Source organism: Euleptes europaea, chromosome 4 (assembly GCF_029931775.1).
Source record: "Euleptes europaea isolate rEulEur1 chromosome 4, rEulEur1.hap1, whole genome shotgun sequence".
Classification (NCBI taxonomy): domain Eukaryota; kingdom Metazoa; phylum Chordata; class Lepidosauria; order Squamata; family Sphaerodactylidae; genus Euleptes; species Euleptes europaea.
Genome location: NC_079315.1, coordinates 102,751,071 through 102,769,854, shown reverse-complemented (window position 1 = coordinate 102,769,854; position 18,784 = coordinate 102,751,071). Strand labels below are relative to the sequence as shown.

General features: G+C 46.3%; 2 protein-coding genes across 2 annotated transcripts in view; one reads left to right on the top strand and one right to left on the bottom strand.

The window, feature by feature from the left end:
- Positions 1-15,672, bottom strand: part of PLCXD3 (phosphatidylinositol specific phospholipase C X domain containing 3) — a 150,294-nt gene extending 134,622 nt beyond the window's left edge. Inside the window, exon 1 of the mRNA XM_056849057.1 lies at positions 15,504-15,672. Within this exon, the coding sequence (XP_056705035.1) occupies positions 15,504-15,672 (169 nt within the window). The remainder of the gene's footprint in view (positions 1-15,503) is intronic.
- Positions 15,673-15,842: 170 nt separating this feature from the next.
- The window catches only part of RIMOC1 (RAB7A interacting MON1-CCZ1 complex subunit 1), a 144,620-nt gene continuing 141,678 nt past the window's right edge, over positions 15,843-18,784 (top strand). Inside the window, exons 1-2 of the mRNA XM_056849056.1 lie at positions 15,843-15,911; positions 16,445-16,454. Coding sequence (XP_056705034.1) covers positions 15,843-15,911; positions 16,445-16,454 — 79 coding nt within the window. The remainder of the gene's footprint in view (positions 15,912-16,444; positions 16,455-18,784) is intronic.

Genomic DNA, 18,784 nt, shown 5'->3' with positions numbered 1-18,784 from the left:
CAAACCACCACTCCTAACCACTACACCTCGCTGAATTCCAGCAGAACAACTATAACAGTTCATTATAGTTTAAAAGATGGATTTGGCTTGTGATGCAGCAGGCCAATCTCCCTTGGGATCGAGTTCCAGGACCACTGCAGAAAACACCTTCTCTCCAACGTCACTTCTGAAGGGCTCAGAAATGGGCGTTGAAGGAATACCTTCATTATCAGACAGGTTTTCACCGGGGGTTGGGTTTAAATACCCAAGTTCCATACCATTTAGACCTTTGTATATCTGCTTGATGGGATAGAGCACAATGACTGCCAGTGACATTCTTGGTCCTCACGTCTATGTCTGGTTCTGTCATTTGAATGAACAGTTTTTACAGCGACAACAGAGGCAGACGGCAGGAACATCAGACATGGTTTCCCCCAAACCATCAGTAAGAAGATCTTGCTTGTTTATTGTCAGCTAGCTTGGCAATTGTTTTTGAGAACAAGAGTCGCCAGCAGAGCTTTAGCCAATAAAAGATCATAGAGGTTCCGCTTAATTTTTCCCTGGACAGCGCTAAAGGGTTATGAATTCCTTTTTGCCCTCTGGTTCCATGGAAGTGATTAAGAGGCATTGTTAATGCAGTAAACTGGCCTCTTTATCAGAGCCTTAACAAAGAGATAATTTCCTATCCAATCCTCTCGTTGAACGGTACAACGCAGAGTACAGCTGCCTCCTATTATCCTTAGGCCACACGGTCAATAAATTTAAAAAATGCCATCTCTTTCCAGGCTAATATTTCACTTCCCATGGTTTATGCATCCTCATTGATCAAGTCGAATCGATAGATGCCCATAACTGATTTATGTCATTGGTGCATTTTGATGCTTACCCTGTGGGACGATCCTAATGACACCCTGCAGGATAATCAAACACCTTGGTTTATTAAGGGAAAAATTGATCCCAGAAGGAAGAGCCAGCGAAAAGGACTGTTTTTTCCTTCCTAAGTGCTATTAGGGATGTGTGCAGGCTGTTTTCAATATTCTATGGATTCTATGACTAACATGTTGGCCTTGGAGAATACAATTCACAGCACAGCATCATTGTAAGCAAACTGTGATTCAGCCCCGGTCCCCTATCTTTATCCCTCTCCAGCTTAAGAATTGGTGTGAAGATAAAGTCAATAAGCATCAAAGTTGTAGATCCCTCCTGGTGTTGGTGTTGGTGTCACAAGAAATTTCCACTGCAGCAGGAGGTTTGTTATTGTCACATGACCAGGGTTGCCAACCTTCCGGTGCTAGCTGGAGATCTCCTGCTATTATATGATGTATGGTGGTTAAGTGGTGTAGTGGACCAGAGCAGTGGACTGTGATCTGGAGAACTGGGTTTGATTCCCCACTCCTTCACATGAGCGGTGGACACTAATCTGGTGAACTGGATTTGTTTCTCCACTCCTACATATGAAGCCAGCTGAGTGACCTAGTGACAGCTCTCTTAGAGTTCCCTCATCCCCACCTCCCTCACAAGGTGTCTGCGGTGGGGAGGGGAAAGGAAGGTGATTGTAAGCTGGTTTGATTCTTCTTTAAGTGGTAGAGAAAGTCAACATATAAAAACCAACTCTTCTTCTTCTTCTTCTTCTTCTTCTAATCATAGAGTTGGAAGGGACCACCAGGGTCATCTAGTCCAACCCCCTGCACAATGCAAGAAATTAACAACTAACTCCCCCACATCCCCAGTGACCCCAACCCTCCCACCGCCATGCAGGATCCCACAATCAAAGCACTCCCGACAGATGGCCATCTAGCCTCTGCTTAAAGACCTCCAAAGATGGGGACTCCACCACCCTCCGAGGCAGCACCCTCGTCCTCCTCCTCCTCCTCCTCCTTCTTCTCTATGGCACTGAAGTCCCTCCTCTCACCAAACCCTGCCCTCCTCAGGCTCCGCACCAAAAACCTCCCATTGGTGGCCAAGAGGGACCTGGCAACCTTATTGTGAGGATAAAACAGAGAAGTGAACAATGGTGTAAGCTGCTTTGGGTCCCCACTGGAGAGAAAAAGGGAGTGTTAACTATCTAAACTGACATAAATGGGCTGTAGTTTGCAATAAAGTACATGTGAGAAGAGGTAGAGGAGGCAAAAGCCTGCCCTTACTCCGGACATTGAGAGCTAGGGGTCCTACAATACAGAGACTCTTTTTCCACCCCCTACCTCTTTAAGCAAAGGACATTTGATTCTGACTCTTAGGTAGGTCTCCTTCCTCTGGTTCTCAAACTATTTATTGATGGTATATACTGGCTGTGGCATTTTACTTAAATCCTTCCAGTAGAGTACCTATCAAAATCTGTAAAAATCAAGGTTCTGCTGAAATGTATGTTTCTCTCAAAGCTTAACAGTGCTCTGAAACTGCAAGCAGATATACCTAAAACTACACTGCTTTTGTCAAATCCAGTGTATTTATACCAAAATGGTTCCACGGAGATGTTCAAGCATGGGAAAACACACCAACAAGTACTGTTTTACAAATCTGTAGACTAAATTAGGCCTATGCCACCGGGTGTTCCATTGTCAAGCCAGAATAAATTATAACAAATACCATTCTTACTCCATTGAAAAGGCCCTGACAGTGCTATCCTAAGTAGGGTTCCACCTTTCTAGGAGTCAGGGTGGTGTAGTGGTTAAGAGTGGTGGTTTGGAGCAGTGGAGTCTGATCTGGAGAACCGGGTTTGATTCCCCACTCCTCTACATGAGCGGCGGAGTCTAGTCTGGTGAACGGGATTTGTTTCCCCACTTCTACACATGAAGCCAGCTGGGTGGCCTTGGGCCAGTCACACTCTCTCAGCCCCACCTACCCCACAGGGTGTCTGTTGTGGGGAGGGGAAGGGAAGGTGATTGTAAGCCCGTTTGAGTCTCCCTTAAGTGGTAGAGAAAGTCAGCATATTAAAAAAAAAACCCAACGATTCTTCTTCTTCTAATCCCACTGAAGTCAACATATAGGTATAAAAGCAACTTTTAAAATAAACTATCCCCACTGTCCTTTGCCCTGACCTGGATGGCTCAGGTTATCCCGGTCTCATCATATCTCAGAAGCTAAGTAAGGTCATCTCTGGTTAGTACTTAGATGGGAGACCACCAAGTAAATCCAGGGTCACTATGCAAAGAGCACTCACACACATCTTGCCCACAGCTGGCTGGTACACAATAGCAGCTGTGCCACTAATAAGAGACCAAAGTTCTTTCTGTATTACAGTATAAGTCTTTCATCAGCTCAAATCTGTGTTATGCATGGGTCTTGCCATTTGCGGTCCAGCCACTGGACTGCCTTGTCTGGTGCTTCTTGCTCTGACCAAAGTGGTTTTCTGAGGTCTTCAGTAGGGGTCATTTTTTGGGGTCCTTTTGACTGGAGATACTAGGGGTTGAACTACAGGCCTCCTAAATGTAGGGCATGTGTTCCACCACTTGACTTTAGACCCTTTACTCCTCTCAGTAGCACCAGGAAGAAGAAGAGGAAGAGGAGTTGGGTCTTGTACCCAGCTTTTCTCTATCCTTTAAGGAGACTCAAACCGGCTTACAATCACCTTCCCTTCCTGTCCCCACAACAGACACTTTGTGAGACATGTGGGGCTGAGAGTGTTCTGAGCGAACTGTGACCAGCCCAAGGTCACCCAGCCGGCTTCATGTGGAGGAGTGGGGAAACAAACCCGGTCCTCCCGCTTAGAGTCCGCCGCTCCTAACCACTACACCATGCTGGTTATGGTAATTTGTTGCTGCTGCCCCATGCCAATTTCTTGAGATTGATTTTCAAGGGGCTGTTCCGTGAAAGAGGTTCCCTGGGCAGAAGCACAAAGACAAAAATCAGATCCCTTGCCATTCTTCTGAGCGGCACATTCAGAATCTGCCCACGGCTGTCTGCATCCTGTTGACAATGATAAATAACAAGAGGGTTCTCCATACTGTTAGAATATGTTACAGCCGAGCAGGAGAGCATTTCCCATTAACAAAGGGAGATGGTACAGTGCTCCTGTCATGTACAGCTATTGCTGGAAGACAGGACTTCCAAACATTTCTACCAATAAGAAAATATTCTAAAAATAGCAGCAACTGATCTATAGGATCATACCTGCCTGTCTTCCTTTCCTTCAGAATTCTCTACACAATATGTCACAATGGCCACTGCCTTACAATTTAAAAAAAGAAAATGGGCAGGTATTTTTAGGTCTCATGACAATTAACCATGGCAGCTAAATGGAACCTCCGTATTCAGGGGCAGCATACCTGCGAACCAGCTGTCAACAGACAGCTGGAGGTGGCCGTTGATGGAGTTTGATTGCTTTCAGAGACAATTGATTGGCCGTTGTTAGAAAGAGAGTTCAGGCTTCAGTGACCTCTGCCTGATCCAGCATGGCAAGTTCTGTTCTCTTACCTGTTGAACTTCGCATGCTTTAACTCCAGCTCCTTACAATAGAACTACTGGTCCCCAGAGAGGGACAATATTGGAATTGGGAAGGAACAACATCATTCATTTATTTAGCCCAGGGGTGTCAAACATTAGGCCCAAGGGATGGATCTGGCCCCTTGAGAGCCAGAGTGGTATAGTGGCTAAGAGCGGTGGTTTGGAGTGGTGGACTCTGATCTGGAGAACCAGGTTAAATTCCCCACTCATCCACATGAGCAGCAGACATAAGGCTGCCAACCCCCAGGTACTAGCTGGTGATCTCATGCTATGACAACTGACCTCCAGCTAATAGGGATCAGTTCACTTGGAGAAAGTGGCCGCTTTGGACTCTATGGCATTGAAGTCCCTCCCCACCCTCCCCAAACCCTCCCCTCTTCAGGCTCCACCCCAAAAACCTCCCGCCGGTGGTGAAGAGGGACCTTGCAACCCTAAACAGATGCTAATCTGGTGAACCGGATTTGTTTTCCCACTCCTCCACATGAAGCCAGCTGGGTGACCTTGGGCTAGTTACAGCTGTCTTCGAGCTCTCTCAGCCCCACCTACCTCACAGGGTATCTGTTGTGGGGAGGGGAAGGGAAGGCAATTGTAAGCTGGTGTGATTCTCCCTAAAGTGGCAGAGAAGGTCGGCATCTAAAAACCAACTCTCCTTCTTATCTGGCTTGCAAGCCAGCCAAGGCAGCCCCTCCTTGACTCTCAATCTGGGCTGGCAAGGCATGGCCCGGCCTGACCAAGTGACATTTATGTCATATCCGACCCTCGTAACAATTGAGTTCGACATCCCTGATCTAGCTGCTACGGTTCCTCTTGACAGATGGAGCCGATGGGCAAGAATGAAGAAGTAGCTGCTTTTACACCCCATTCTTTATCACTGACCCAAAGGCATTGGTCTAGCAAGATCTGTAGTGAGGCTGCTGGACTTGCAAATGCCTGGTCAGTGATCAGATTTACAGTGCAGTCCTATGCAGAGTTAAACCAGTGTAAGCTAATTGATTTCAATGCACTTAGAACAGAGTAACTCTGCAAAGGACAGAAGAGAGCCAGCATGGTGTAGTGGTTTAGAGCAGTGGTTTAAAGCAGTGGATTCTGATCTGGAGAACCGGGTTTGATTCCCCACTCCTCCTCATGAGCGGCTGAGGCTAATCTGGTGAACTGGATTTGTTTCTCCTCTCCTACACATGAAGCCAGCTGGGTGACCTTGGGCTAGTCACACTCTCTCACCCCAACCACCTCACAGGATATCTGTTGTGGGGAGGGGAAGGGAAGGTGATAGTAAGCCGGTCTGAGTCTCCCTTAAGAAAGTTGGCATATAAAAACTAACTCTTCAGAACTGATGGCCTGATTTAAAAGTCTCTCTTTCAGTTCCCTGGCTCTGCAAATTTCCAACGATTTGGGACTAAAGTGGTTGATATTGTAGAATTCAGCTAAACTCATCTATGTCCTGAATAGAGGAGCTGCTGTGACCACTTTGGAGACTGAAACCACTATCCTCCTTCCATCATAATTCTGCCTCTGTCATTCAAATGCTCACAGCTACAGAATACTAAATTAGTTTTTACAGCTCTTGAATGAAAAATGCTTCAAGGGTGTTGTCATTCATACAAAGCAGCTCCCTTCCTGCTTTGATTTGCTAAAGAATCACACCTTCCTGACACTGCTAAATGTTTTTGGATTGAATTATTAACACAGGGCCAAATTGATAGGAAGTTCTTCGGTGGCTGGGCAGTTTTTGCACAGGGTTTGCATGGTAAATCCCTCAGTTGTTTTGATGGCTCTTGCACAGAAGGAATCAGCAACAGGCCTTAGCTGCTTCCCAAAGATCCGCATCTGTAGTTTGTTAAAACTGGTAGTTATTTAAAAACTAGTTGCACTCCTAGCGCTCATGTTTTGACATTTAAATCTAGTTTTATTTTGTAAAATAATGGGGAAATAATTCTTGCAGCTCAGTTAGAAATAATATAGTCAGGAATCTTTCAATAGTGTCAGACTCTGAATTTGTTCCTTCTTAAGCCAAATATACCCCCCTAAGCACATTTCTCTTTTAAAAATAGCGACACAGCAGCTTTTCTTGATCTCTCTCTCTCTCCCCACATTCATTTAATGAATGAGAGTGAGTCTTGTTGGAACCTTGTTTCATTTCATTCATTTAGACATGCTTCAGACAAAATAGCAAACCGTAGTTTGCTACTAAGTAAACAAGTCAGGAGCAGGGCCATCTTAACAGCATTATAGGCCCCCGGGCAAAGCAGTGCACTGGTGGCCCCTACCTACACAACCACTCACAGGAATAAAAATGTAAATGGTCAAGTAAAATTAAAGATACATTTTTTGGCACTTCCATAATGAACAAGTCCATTCTTACATTATACCTCAGAATTTATTCTTAATCCAAACCCAAATTAACATTAATATTGTTCATTATCTTTAGTAAAACACATGCTAAATATGCAAATCACAACATACATAGATTAGCATGGGGCACCTCTGCTCGTGGGGCCCCCGGGCAACTGCCCAGCATGCCCATGCATTAAGACAGCCCTGGTCAGGAGGATGTTTCCTCAGTCTCACACATAATCCTCTTTCTTCCAGTCGTACATTAAAGACTTGTGCTTTCACAGCAAACTATCACTTACCATCACATCCAAAGCATACACTTTGGTTTGTACTCAGTCCTGCAAATCAGGAATTCAAGCCATGACTTGATCCACGTTTGGAAGCCTGGTTTGCAGGGAAGAGAGCAAACCATAGTTTGTAGTTCAGACATTATGACAAACTATGGTTTTCTGTAATTAAATTACTATCGCAGGGGGGGAGAGGGAGTGGAGAATGAGCTCACATACCAGGGATCCCCTGGATTTGGTTATTTAGCAGCAAACCATGGTTTGCCATTAAGCTTGAAGCATTCCTTTTCATTTTTCCATTTTCCAAGGGATAAGGATATATGCCTCTATCACCTTGCACCCTACAAAAAAATTTTCCTTACTTTTCTAATGGTGCATTACTAAGCAGAGTTACACCCTTTGAAGCCCATTGAAATCAATGAAGGGTGAAATTCAGTAATTCATGTAATGACTAATATGCTATAGAACAACTTATGGAAAAGAAAATAACACCTTCAGATCCCTACTGCGGTGTTTTGATAAGTACATATTGTGTGCTTTCTATGTTTTAATGTTGGGTTTTAAATGAATGGGTGATTGAAGTATATTGTGGTTGGATGGTAGCTGTACCCTAAGGGGCGGAGTTGACTTGTTTGTGGGGAGAGAGTTTTGTTCATTGGGTACTGGAAGTTGAGTAGGTGAAGAATGTGGAGTGTGAGAGAAATCTGTGGTCTGTGTGGAAGTTATGAGTTTAAGTAGCAAGTGAGGAAATTAAGCTTTGTGGAAGTTATTAGCCTAAGAGGCAAGGGAGGAAAATAAGCTTTTGTGGCTAGGTCTATTTAAGGAACTTTAAAGAATGGAGAAGAACTGTACCATTACACTGTTATACTACTAAAAAAAACCTTTATGCTTAAAAACGACTGTTTTAGAGTAAAGGATCCCCTTTTACCTCTAAGCCATCCCCACATGCTGACCCTTCTGTCACTCTTCTAAGTATAACTACACTATCCTGTTCTTTGGGTCCAACTAAGAATTATAAGGCAAGAACCTTTGGTGGCAGTGAAAATAAGTAGGAAACGCTAAGGAAGGCAAGGAGGCAGCATAATACAGGTCACCTCAGAATACTACAGAGAGGTGCCTTTATGGGTGTTACATATGACGGGTCTCAGAAAAGAGCAAAACCTTACACCTACCAATAATAATCATAGAATTCTACCAGGTGCAAGATATCAGCATTCAACCAGGATCAGATTCTGGCAGTTGGTCTCCTGTTTGTTTGTTTGTTTGTATGGCATTTGGCCAGGATGGAGGTTACTATGAAACATAACCAGTGACATGCATTGTGATGGTGTGCTACTTCAAGTCAATAGAATCAGACTGTACAAACATGGGCAGAGCTATCACACTGACAATCACAAGTCAGGCGAAATGGAAGGGCAATCTGAAATGACAGTGGCGTAACACCCCGATGTGTTGACAATTCCTAATCCAGCAAAAGCGTTTCCTCGTGCAGTCTTCTTCCAAGGGTGCATCTCTCTTCCTTATTTGGAAAATTTGTTTCTTGTCTGAGGGCAGGTTCTGACATGCATGCGTATCATTTGATGACTCCGGAGTCAAGTAATGATTTACCTGCTTGAACTGGCTATTGCAGATATATACCCTAGACAAAACATCTGTATCGCCTTCCAGTTGCACCTTGATTTGCTTATTTCTTGGGGTTGCATTTGGGGAGGGGGGGGGAATGCTGCAAGCCACAGGACCTACATCTAAGAAATAAATAAAGTCATCTCAAGGCTTTTCCAGTTCACATATTCAGCTGCTACTTATCACATGTACAGCTATCAAATGTTGCCCATGTTTGTGTGAACTAGAAAGTTTGAGAAGTTGAAAAGCATGATGAGTGAATTGTCGATGCCATTCCTACCAGCCTCTTCATGGTTTTAATCTTCCTATTGTTGGTAGCCGTGCACTCAGAGTAAAATATTTTTGTAAACTATTAAATTCTTTGGGTTGGATTCCACAGGAAAGCTGAGGAAGGAATTGGCAGATCAGACCATTCCTCGCCCTCCCCTTTCCCCCAGCAGCCTGCTGTTTGTCCTGAAAATGGTTTCTGGGGGTTTAGGGACCCTGGTGAATAAAACAAACTGTGATACAAGGGGCTTCAGTGAGAAGAAGGGGGAAATCGGATGGGTCAGTGTCTTCCTCTCCTGGCTTTGCACTTACATGAAGGGCTGGGTTAATTGTATCCTCTGTTATTCAACATACCTGGCTTCAGGGACAGCCTGTTAATAGGCAACCCCACAGTGTCACCTCTTTCAATCATTTATCCATCCCATCCAGGCTGTATTTATAGCACCTTCCTAAAATAAATGATTGCACAGAAACATCACTCCCCTGATTCATTCCCTCTCGTAGTCAGCAATACATGAATTGGCCAACTAGCCAACTAGCTCAGTAAATTGTAGACTTGGCACAAATATTTTGCATTTGAACCTAACCTCCATCCTCATTGATTTGCTTCAGTGGAAATTGCAGCAATGGGGGCTTTGGGAAGATATATATGCCAAATCCCAAGGGGGATACCTTCTGCGCCATGAGCTGCATGGAGAAATACTGTTCGAGGCAAGTGACCTTTTTATTTCGGCAGCCTAGGAAGGGAGGGACTTCAGCTGGGATTTAAAATAGCTTTTAAAAGTATCCTTTTAGTGAGCTCTGCTGAGATGGATGACAGTTTCTGGCTCTCGCTTTTTTTTTTTTTTTTTTAAAGGATCCTCAGATAAAAAGCTTGCAGCATGACCTTTCCCAAAATAAATTCCTTTTACAAATCAAGACATGTACCTTGGAGTGAAACCAAGAGTTTGCATAGAATGTTTTATACAAATATGTGTACAGGGCAAATTTCACACATATTCAGAAACTTTCAAGAGTAGACCTGCACTCCATTAGCAAAAAAGCTGCTCAATTCATCTTTAATCCATCAATTGTTAGCACATGAAAAAAATTATTCTTTAGGGGAGGAAGCATCATTTCTTTGTTTTTAGATAATCACAAAATCACACAAGGTTGGAAGAGACCACAAGGGCCATCAACCCCCTACCATGCAGGATCCCACAATCAAAGCTCTCCCGACAGATGGCCATCCAACCTCTGCTTAAAGACCTCCAAAGATGGGGACTCCACACACACACTGCCCCAAGGCAGTGCATTCCACCGTCGAACAGCCTTCACCGTCAGAAAGTTCTTCCTAATGTTTAGGTGGAATCACTTTCTCCTAGTTTAAATCCATTATTCCATGTCCTAGTCTCTGAAGCAACCGAGAACAAACTGGTTCCCTCATTAACATGGCATCCCTTCAAATATTTAAACATGGCTATCATGTCACCCCTTAACCTTCTCTTTTCCAGACTAAACAAACCCAGCTCCTTAAGTCTCTCCTCATAGGGCATAGATTCCAGATAAAGCACATGCATGCTGTGGAAGGCACTCTCTTAGAAGCAATCGTAGCTGATCAGCCATCAGTTTGGCTCACCCGTCATGAGCAGAGAGATGACCTGTCCGCATGTTGTTTGGAGGCATCCAAACAAAAACCGAGATGCATCCCATTTGCACAAGCAGCTGCTTTGAAAAATGCAAAGCCGTTTGGCACAGCGTTGTGTCCAAGCTGAACCTCCCCAGGGAAGCCTGAGGCAATCCAAGCAGGACCTCCCCTTGCATGTAATCAAAGAGTTCAAGTGGGGCAAGTTCCACCTGATAATTGTGTTTGGAGCAAACATCCCAGCATGCCTGCTTAGAAGAAGTATTCCCTCCCGTGCAAGACATAATTGAGAATGCCTCTTATGTCGGCCAACCAAAGTGTTTAGAAACACCGAGGGCTGCATTTATACATTGCTTTAATTGTCATTACATGCCTGGACATGCATCAACGTGGCCTGTTGCCAAGGTCCCATGAATGCATGCTCTTCCCTCCTTTCCCCTTCCTATTTGTGCAGAGCATCTCAGCTAAAAACTAGCTCTGGTTACCCATGATGAATGAAGGCAGACACGTGGACTAATGGGAGCTCATTTTCCTTCGCAAACCAGGCTTCCAAACCCGAATGCAAGCTTAGAATCCCAGCTTGTGGCCGAGGAACTAATTCCGGTTAACACACGCGCCTGTGTTGGAATGGGAGAGGTGTGACAGACAAGGGGCTCATCTGCAGCAAGCTCACAGAAACCAAGAGTGGGCAGAGCCAGAAAGCTGACACTCTGAGCTCTGAGGGAGAGAAAAGGATTCGAAGCTTGGTAACCAGCCTAAGAGGAGGCTGTGATAAATTTCTGAGCTGGGGAACGAGACTGAGAAGAAGTGTGACTGTACTCTGTGAACCTAAGGGTTCTGTATAGCCTAAACTAGTAGAACACACAACCTGTGGAGTGATAGGATTGAGAATTGGGTGAAAAGGGGCCCTTTCTCAGGTCACAAAGGGGAATTAGTCTCTGGGGCAGAGCTATTCCGGTTGCAGGGTGGTGGGGAGGATTACAGCCACTGGTGTGGGGTAATCAGAGAGAACGGGAAGAGGGGTTTTGGATATTTCCCCAAACTTCTGTGAGTTCTCTGAGGAGGGAAAGGAACTCAAACTTCCTTCCCTCCAATTCTGCCTTTTCCCCAAAAATCAGCCTTGTGAAAACTGTTCAATAAACTTCCCTGTTCTGTTTGTTAAAGTTAAGAAACCTCTTGTGTCAAATTTCTCTCTGAGGTAAATACAGAGCGTGGGACTAGAGGAGAAGAAAAATAATCTCACTATACACTCAGGCTAAAGCTATCCCTCAGCATACATAGTCAGGCCGAGTGTGGGTGCAATAAAGATAGGTAAAAGGGGGTGTGTCATAAGAGGCAACAAAAGTTAGTTAATAACCAGGACTGCTTATGCAAGAAAGGAGTGAGAAGAGGAACAGTTAAGTGCATACCTGAGCCCAGTAAGAAACTGAGCATGTACACATCACTAAGTTAGAAGCAACAGCTGAACACCACCTGTCTGTGGTCAATGCCTCCACCCCTACACTTATACCAGGGGACAGCAAGCCCCACCAAAGAATGTTGCACCAGCAAGCCACAAAGTTGGGGAAGCCACCTGTCAGGTTGCAGCAGGGTATGGCTTTGGCAGAGTCTACTCAGGAGTCAGGCAGCTTGACGGAGCCCAGCCAGCTCTCAGCAGCATGCTCGGCCAAGTTCCTACCAGAGACGACCCTGCCACTGAGACCCAGGAGCGCTCTGACAAAGGGGCAGGGGATACAGGCAGCACTGACCTTTTTAGAGGAGGTTGGGAAGGGCAGCCAGCTATTTAAAGTCCAGGGGGGAGGGCCAGGGAGCTCAACACTCCACGTCAAGTATCCATTGGCCCAGGGGCTTGTCACTCTTCAGGGCTGGATTGGGGAGGGAGGATTAGTTGAGCTCAGGGTTGGCCCGCCCTTGGGGAAGCCCTTAGGGAAGCCACCAGGCAGGTGGGAATAGGTAAATGGTAGAGCACAGTGGGGGGAATTGAGTGAAGAGAACCCCTTCCCCTTGCCCAACTAAAAGCAATCCTGGAGTTAGAGGGTGAGACTCTAGCCCTAGACTCAGACTTGACCCCAGCGGAACTTGACACCACCTTATATTGGCAGGTGCCATTTTGGAACAGGAATTTTCTTTTCTCTCTGGGCTGATATTTTGGGAAGGAGGTAGGGTTGCCAACCTCCAGGTACTATCGGGAGATCTCCTGCTATTATATATTTAATTTTTGTATTGTTTTCATAGAAGATAAATTACACTGTTTCAATATTACAACAAGAAAAGAAAAAAATAGTAATATTCAGTTTACCCATTACCTCCACTTTATAACCCTCCATCCCCCATCACCCCCGTCACCTGTGAGTGACTCCCGTTGATTAATCACTTAGATTTATACTTTAACTTATCTTACCCTATACTTATTTCTTTTACTTACAACCCCTTCATCATTTTTGTAAAATCTGCCTTTGCTGTTTTTGCCCAATATGTAAATGTTTTTGCCATTGTTTCTTAAATACTTCTATATCTTTTCCTTTCAAACTATTTGTAATTTTATCAATTTGTATGTACTAAATCATTTTGTCTCTCCAATCTTTCATATGAATTTTTTTTCCCCTTTCAGGATTTAGCAATTACCAATCGCGCTGCTGCAAAGCTGTACTGATAAACTGATTATCTTCCTTTTTAAAATTCCTGCTATTACAACTGATCCCCAGTCGATAGAGATCTGCTCACCTGGAGAAAATGGCCGCTGTGGCAATTGGACTCTATGGCATGGAAGTCCCTCCCCCCTCCAAACCCCACCCTCATCAGGCTCCACCCCAAAACCCTCCCACCAGTGGCAAAGAGGGACCTGGCAACCCTAGAAGGAGGGATGGGAGGAAGAAGAAATTCAAATTGTATTTGAAAATGCAAGGCACTTTGAGAACTTTATGGTAAAAAGCAAGGTAAATCTAATGAATAATGATTAGATGGAACCTGCTGCAAAGGTAACCAGTCGCATTAAAACAATTTTTAATCTTCCACGAATCAGCCCTTGTCTCACATGGCTTTTGTCAATGCAGGTCCGATGATTCCCAGAATAACCATTTGGGGTGGTCAAGGGGTCTCCTTTTCATCAGTAGAAAAACTGGCTGGATACAACTCATTGTGCCCCCACAGTTATTGAGATGCAGGAACTGAGAGCCAGTATACTGCAGAAAAATTATTGCTTACATCCATCCATCGGTTCCTTTCCAGACTTTTCTGTTTCTCTCTCCAAAACTGTCTCTGGAGAAGCGAGCCTTTCTCCATTCCTCGCAAGTTTCCTTTCAACCTTAAGAGCAGTGAAGAGGAAAATATGGTTCAGATTTATAAATACAAATCTTGTTATTGCTGTGAATGGAAAAAAAATAGAAAAAGTGATGCATGAGGTAATAAGCCCCTCTCTAATCTGGGAGATGGTCTGACACGTGGAATAAACACAGTGACTAATAGACTTCTTCAGTACTGGCAAAGAAAAAAGCTTCACCTTTCCTTGGAACTACCTTTTAAAGAAAACAAAGGAACGGATGTGTCTCCGATAACACTTTATGACTCCATTTAAAACACACTGGCCCACTAACCTCAACTAACCAGAGAGCCAGCGTGGTGTAGTGGTTAAGAGCGGTGGTTTGGAGGGGTGGAATCTGATCTGGAGAACTGGGTTTGATTCCCCACTCCTCCACTTGAGTGGTGGACACTAATCTGGCACTTTACATACACAACCCTGGAGTCCAAAGACACTCTATTTTACTGGTGTAGCTGAGGAGCTGTCCAGCAGGGCAGGGAGCTGATCCCAGGGCAAGCCAGTGGAGGAGCTGTCCAACTAGGGCAGGGGTCTGCAAACTCATTAGTCAAAAGAGCCAAATATCAACAGTACAACGATTGAGATTTCTTTTGAGAGCCAAATTTCTTAAACTTAAACTATATAGGTAGGTACACTGTTTATTAACTTAATAAACTTTAATTAAAGTTTTAAGTCTTAATTAAACTATAGGTACACTGAATAAAACTTGATATCATACTTAATAGTGATCTTATTTATTGATAAAAATTAAATTGTAAGTCCCTGCCATTTTCCCCTCCCCGTCCGGAGTCCTCGTCTGGAGGCTTGTCTACCGCCATAAAAGCCTATTGGTAGACCTGGCCTCCGGCTGAGTCCCATTGGGAGGCCAGGTCTACCCATTGGCTTTCTTGGCAGTAGACCTGGCCTCCCGAGGCCCATAGAAGCCAATGGGTAGACCTGGCCTCTGAAGGGGGACTTTTTCCCCTCCTCGGAGTCCAGGTCTACTGCCAAGAAAGCCAGTGGGTAGACATGGCCTCTGAGGAGGGAAAAAAGTAAGGTATCCATAAAATTAAATCATGACAATGACTGACAAACACTGTACATTTTCCCCATCTGCATTCTCAAAACTCTGCAGGGGGGCTTATTGTTGAGTTGTGCATCTGAGTGGCAAATCCAAGGCAAAACCTCCCATTCATAAATGGCCAATAACCCCCCATGCAGAGTTTTGAGAATCTGGATGGAGAAAATGTGCATCTGAGTAGCAAATCCAAGGCAAAACCTCCCATTCATAAATGGCCAATAACCCCCCATGCAGAGTTTTGAGAATCTGGAAGGGGAAAAATGTGCATGAATCAAACATGGCCAGTTCTGCTGGGGGTCCCCACTGGGGAGAAAGGGGGGTATGAATGAAGTTGATTAATGCAAGAGAATCATTGTCTACTACACTCTTCTTCCTTCATTCTGTTCTCCTCCTTCTGTGAGATGCCTTCATTTCTCTCTCCCTGCTTCTAACCCCCCACTTATTTGTCAGTCTTGGCCACGGCTGCTTCTCATCCCTGGTTAGCAACTTAGATCGCAACCTCGGGGGGGGGGGGAGGTGGCGTCTTTGCCTTTCGGGGGGGAGTGGCAGCAGCGGCAGCCCAGTGCCCACCTGAGAAGCTCCCGTTGACAGTGAAGCCGAAGGTGGGCTGCTGGTGGGCGCCGTCCAGGTGCTGGGCGCCGTAGAGGGGTGACTGGCGGATGGGCGCCTGGGAAGCTGCCATGGCAGTGATGTAGGTGCCGTGGAAGGTGCCAGCAGCATCGGGCAGCTGGATGACCATCCGGGAGCCCAGGTTGTTCTGCCACGTGCCCGAAAGGTCGGCCTGCCGGGGCGAGAAAGGGCGCGCTCAGCCCGGGTGGGAGGGCAGCAGGTCATCCCAGGACGGAGGCCGCGGGAGACGCTCACTGCCACCGCTCGGAAAGGGTGCTCGACGGGGCCGGGGGGACTGGAATGCCCCTGGCTGGGGGGGGCCCTGCCCCAGGGGAGCCCTTCGAGGCCACCAGCCGGGGAGAAGCGCCCGTAAGCCCCGTCCAGTCCCGCCCCGCGGTGGCTGGCTGGCGGGCTGCTGCGGCAGCTGCCCCTCTAACCCCCCCCCCCACACACACCCCTGGCCAGGGAAACCAGGCCGGTGCCGAAGAAGCGGCAACCAGGGCTGCGCAGGCCCCAGCTGCCGCCGTGAAGGCACGGGCGGAAGACATCCACCCCGCCCAATAGTTGATGGGCAGGTGAGCCTGGGGCTGGAATTACAGGGCTCATGCCCACCGCCACGGGGCGAGGAGGAAACAGAGGCTTCCACCTCCCAGCCATTTGGGGAATTTCCGGGAGGGAGATTGAGGGCAGGGGTGGGGGAGGGACCTCTTGGGCTGAGAGGATAAGAGGCCAGAGAGAAAAACCACCACAGCCTCCCCCATCCAAGGTGGAGGGGCAGGCAGAACTCAGCTGACAGACGGGGGGACTTACGGGGGGACTTACAGGGGGACGGGGAGCCGCACTCAAGGGGCCAAAGAGCCGCATGCGGCTTGAGAGCTGCAGTTTGCAGACCCCTGAACTAGGGCTCTGATGGTAGCTTTTGTTCGCAGACCTCTTTGTCCAGTTCTCCTCCGCTACACACCCCTTTCCTCTAGCACCAGGTGAGTTTGGGCTCATCGAGAGCTGCTGGCCTTGTGTGAGCTGAAGCTCCTAGTGCTAGAGCAACGTGCTACACAGCAGAAGATCACCTCTGCAACATAAAAAGGGGGCAGCGCATGCAGAAGCCAGCACTAGGAAACTAAGGCTTGAGCCACAGAGACATTATGTCAGCACCCCAATATTTTGCACTCTTCATAACTGATCTCAGCATAATGTATTATTCCCTATGATGGAGGGATCTGCATGGAAATGAATGTCAGCATGGAAAATCTACATGGACTTTGCAGTATCACTTGTGTTAAAGGTAAAGGTCCCCTGTGCAAGCACCGGGTACTTCCTGACCCATGGGGTGACATCACATACCGACGTTTACTAGGCAGACTTTATTTACGGGGTGGTTTGCCAGTGCCTTCCCCAGTCATCCCTTTACCCCCAGCAAGCCAGGTACACATTTTACTGATCTTGGAAGGATGGAAGGCTGAGTCAGCCTTCAGCCAGCTACATGAAACCAACTTCCGTTGGGATCGAACTCAGGTCGTGAGCAGAGCTTGGACTGCAGTACTGCAGCTTACTACTCTGCGCCACGGGGCACTTGTGAGTATAACCTTAATGATTTTGCATGCTCATGTCATGTTTCATGGCTACTTTTCTCAGAAAGGAAAGCATTCACATGGATCTTTTCTAGGAATGAGATTCACAGTAGAGCTTCTGCAGTGAGAAATACCACATCCCCAACAGCTAAAACCCTGAAAAATCTATACTGCAGCTAGATTCTTCTAAACTGCATGATTATTTTAGGACAGTGTATAGTATAGTCCCACTAGTATAGTCCCACTGAAAGATAAATTCCAATCCATTAAGAACCTTGAGGACTGGGATCATGCCAAGTGTATTTTTAGCCTTGTGTGTGTACATCCCTGAGGGTGGCTTCAAGCCTCAATGCTTTACTAATAGCCACTTTTACCCAGACAGTTTACTCTGTATAAGTTGATTCAAGGCTGAACCTGTATATTGTGGTCGCACAATTGCAGCCTCCTGCAGTATTTACAGCAGCACAGCCCAGAAGAATTTCCATCAACACTGAGCGGCCATTTATGCTGGGTAATTAGGAGTGTGTTCCAGGCTGATCACTGCAAAGCCTGCGCATACCTGCTTCACATTTCTTAAGAGCCCCTTTAACATGACCTTTTGTATATGCACATTCACCGAACACATGAAGCTGCCTCATACTGAATCAGACCCTCGGTCCATCAAAGTCAGTATTGTCTACTCAGACCGGCAGCAGCTCTCCAGGGTCTCAGGCAGAGGTCTTTCACATCACCTGCTTGCCTAGTCCCTTTATCTGGAGATGCCGGGGATATAACCTGGGACCTTCTGCATGCCAAGCAGAGGCTCTGTCACTGAGCTACGGCCCTTCTCCCGCTCCATTCTCCAAATCAAACCATATAAACAGTGCTCAGTACTATGTCTACATGGTAGTTTCTACCTGAATTTCTATTTGATTATTTTTAATGGAAGGCATGTGGCCTGCCCTGCCCAGGCTAGCCCAATTTTGTCAGATCTCAGAAGTGAAACAGGGTCAGCCCTGGTTAGTATTTGGATGGGAGACCCCCAAGGAAGTCAAGGTCTACTATGAAGAGGCAGGCAATGGCAAACCACCTCTGTTAGTCTGTTGCCTTGAAAACCCTACAGGGTCACCATAAATCAGCTTTGACTTGATGGCACTTTCCACCACTGCTGGATTGACAGTAGGGTTGCCAACCTCCAGGTACTAGGTGGAGATCTCCTGCTTTACAACTGATCTGCTGACAGAGATCAGTTCACTTGGAGGAAATGGCCGCTTTGGCAATTGGACTCTATGGGATTGAAGTCCTTCTCCTCCCCAAACCCCACCCTCCTCAGGCTCCTCCCCAAAAACCTCCCACGGGTGGCGAAGAGGGACCTGGCAACTCTGATTGACAGGTTTGTTGGGAATGGAAACACAACTGTTCTTAGAAAAGCTAGGAAAACTGCTATGGGCAAGGTAGGTCTGGCAACATATAACTAGTGCATCCAAGGCACTAGCATATTTCTGCTGTATAGCTCTTGACTTTGCCAGGGCTAATCCTGCTTCAGCATTATGCAAATTAATTCTGCTGCATGTATTATGGGGGTTAAAAGGCCCCACTGACTGATTTGCAATGGGTATAGACAGATGTTCCTTCCTGCTCCAGTGCGGCCATCTCCTGTCCTCTCCCCATAACCACCAGTGCAACTCAAGGGCC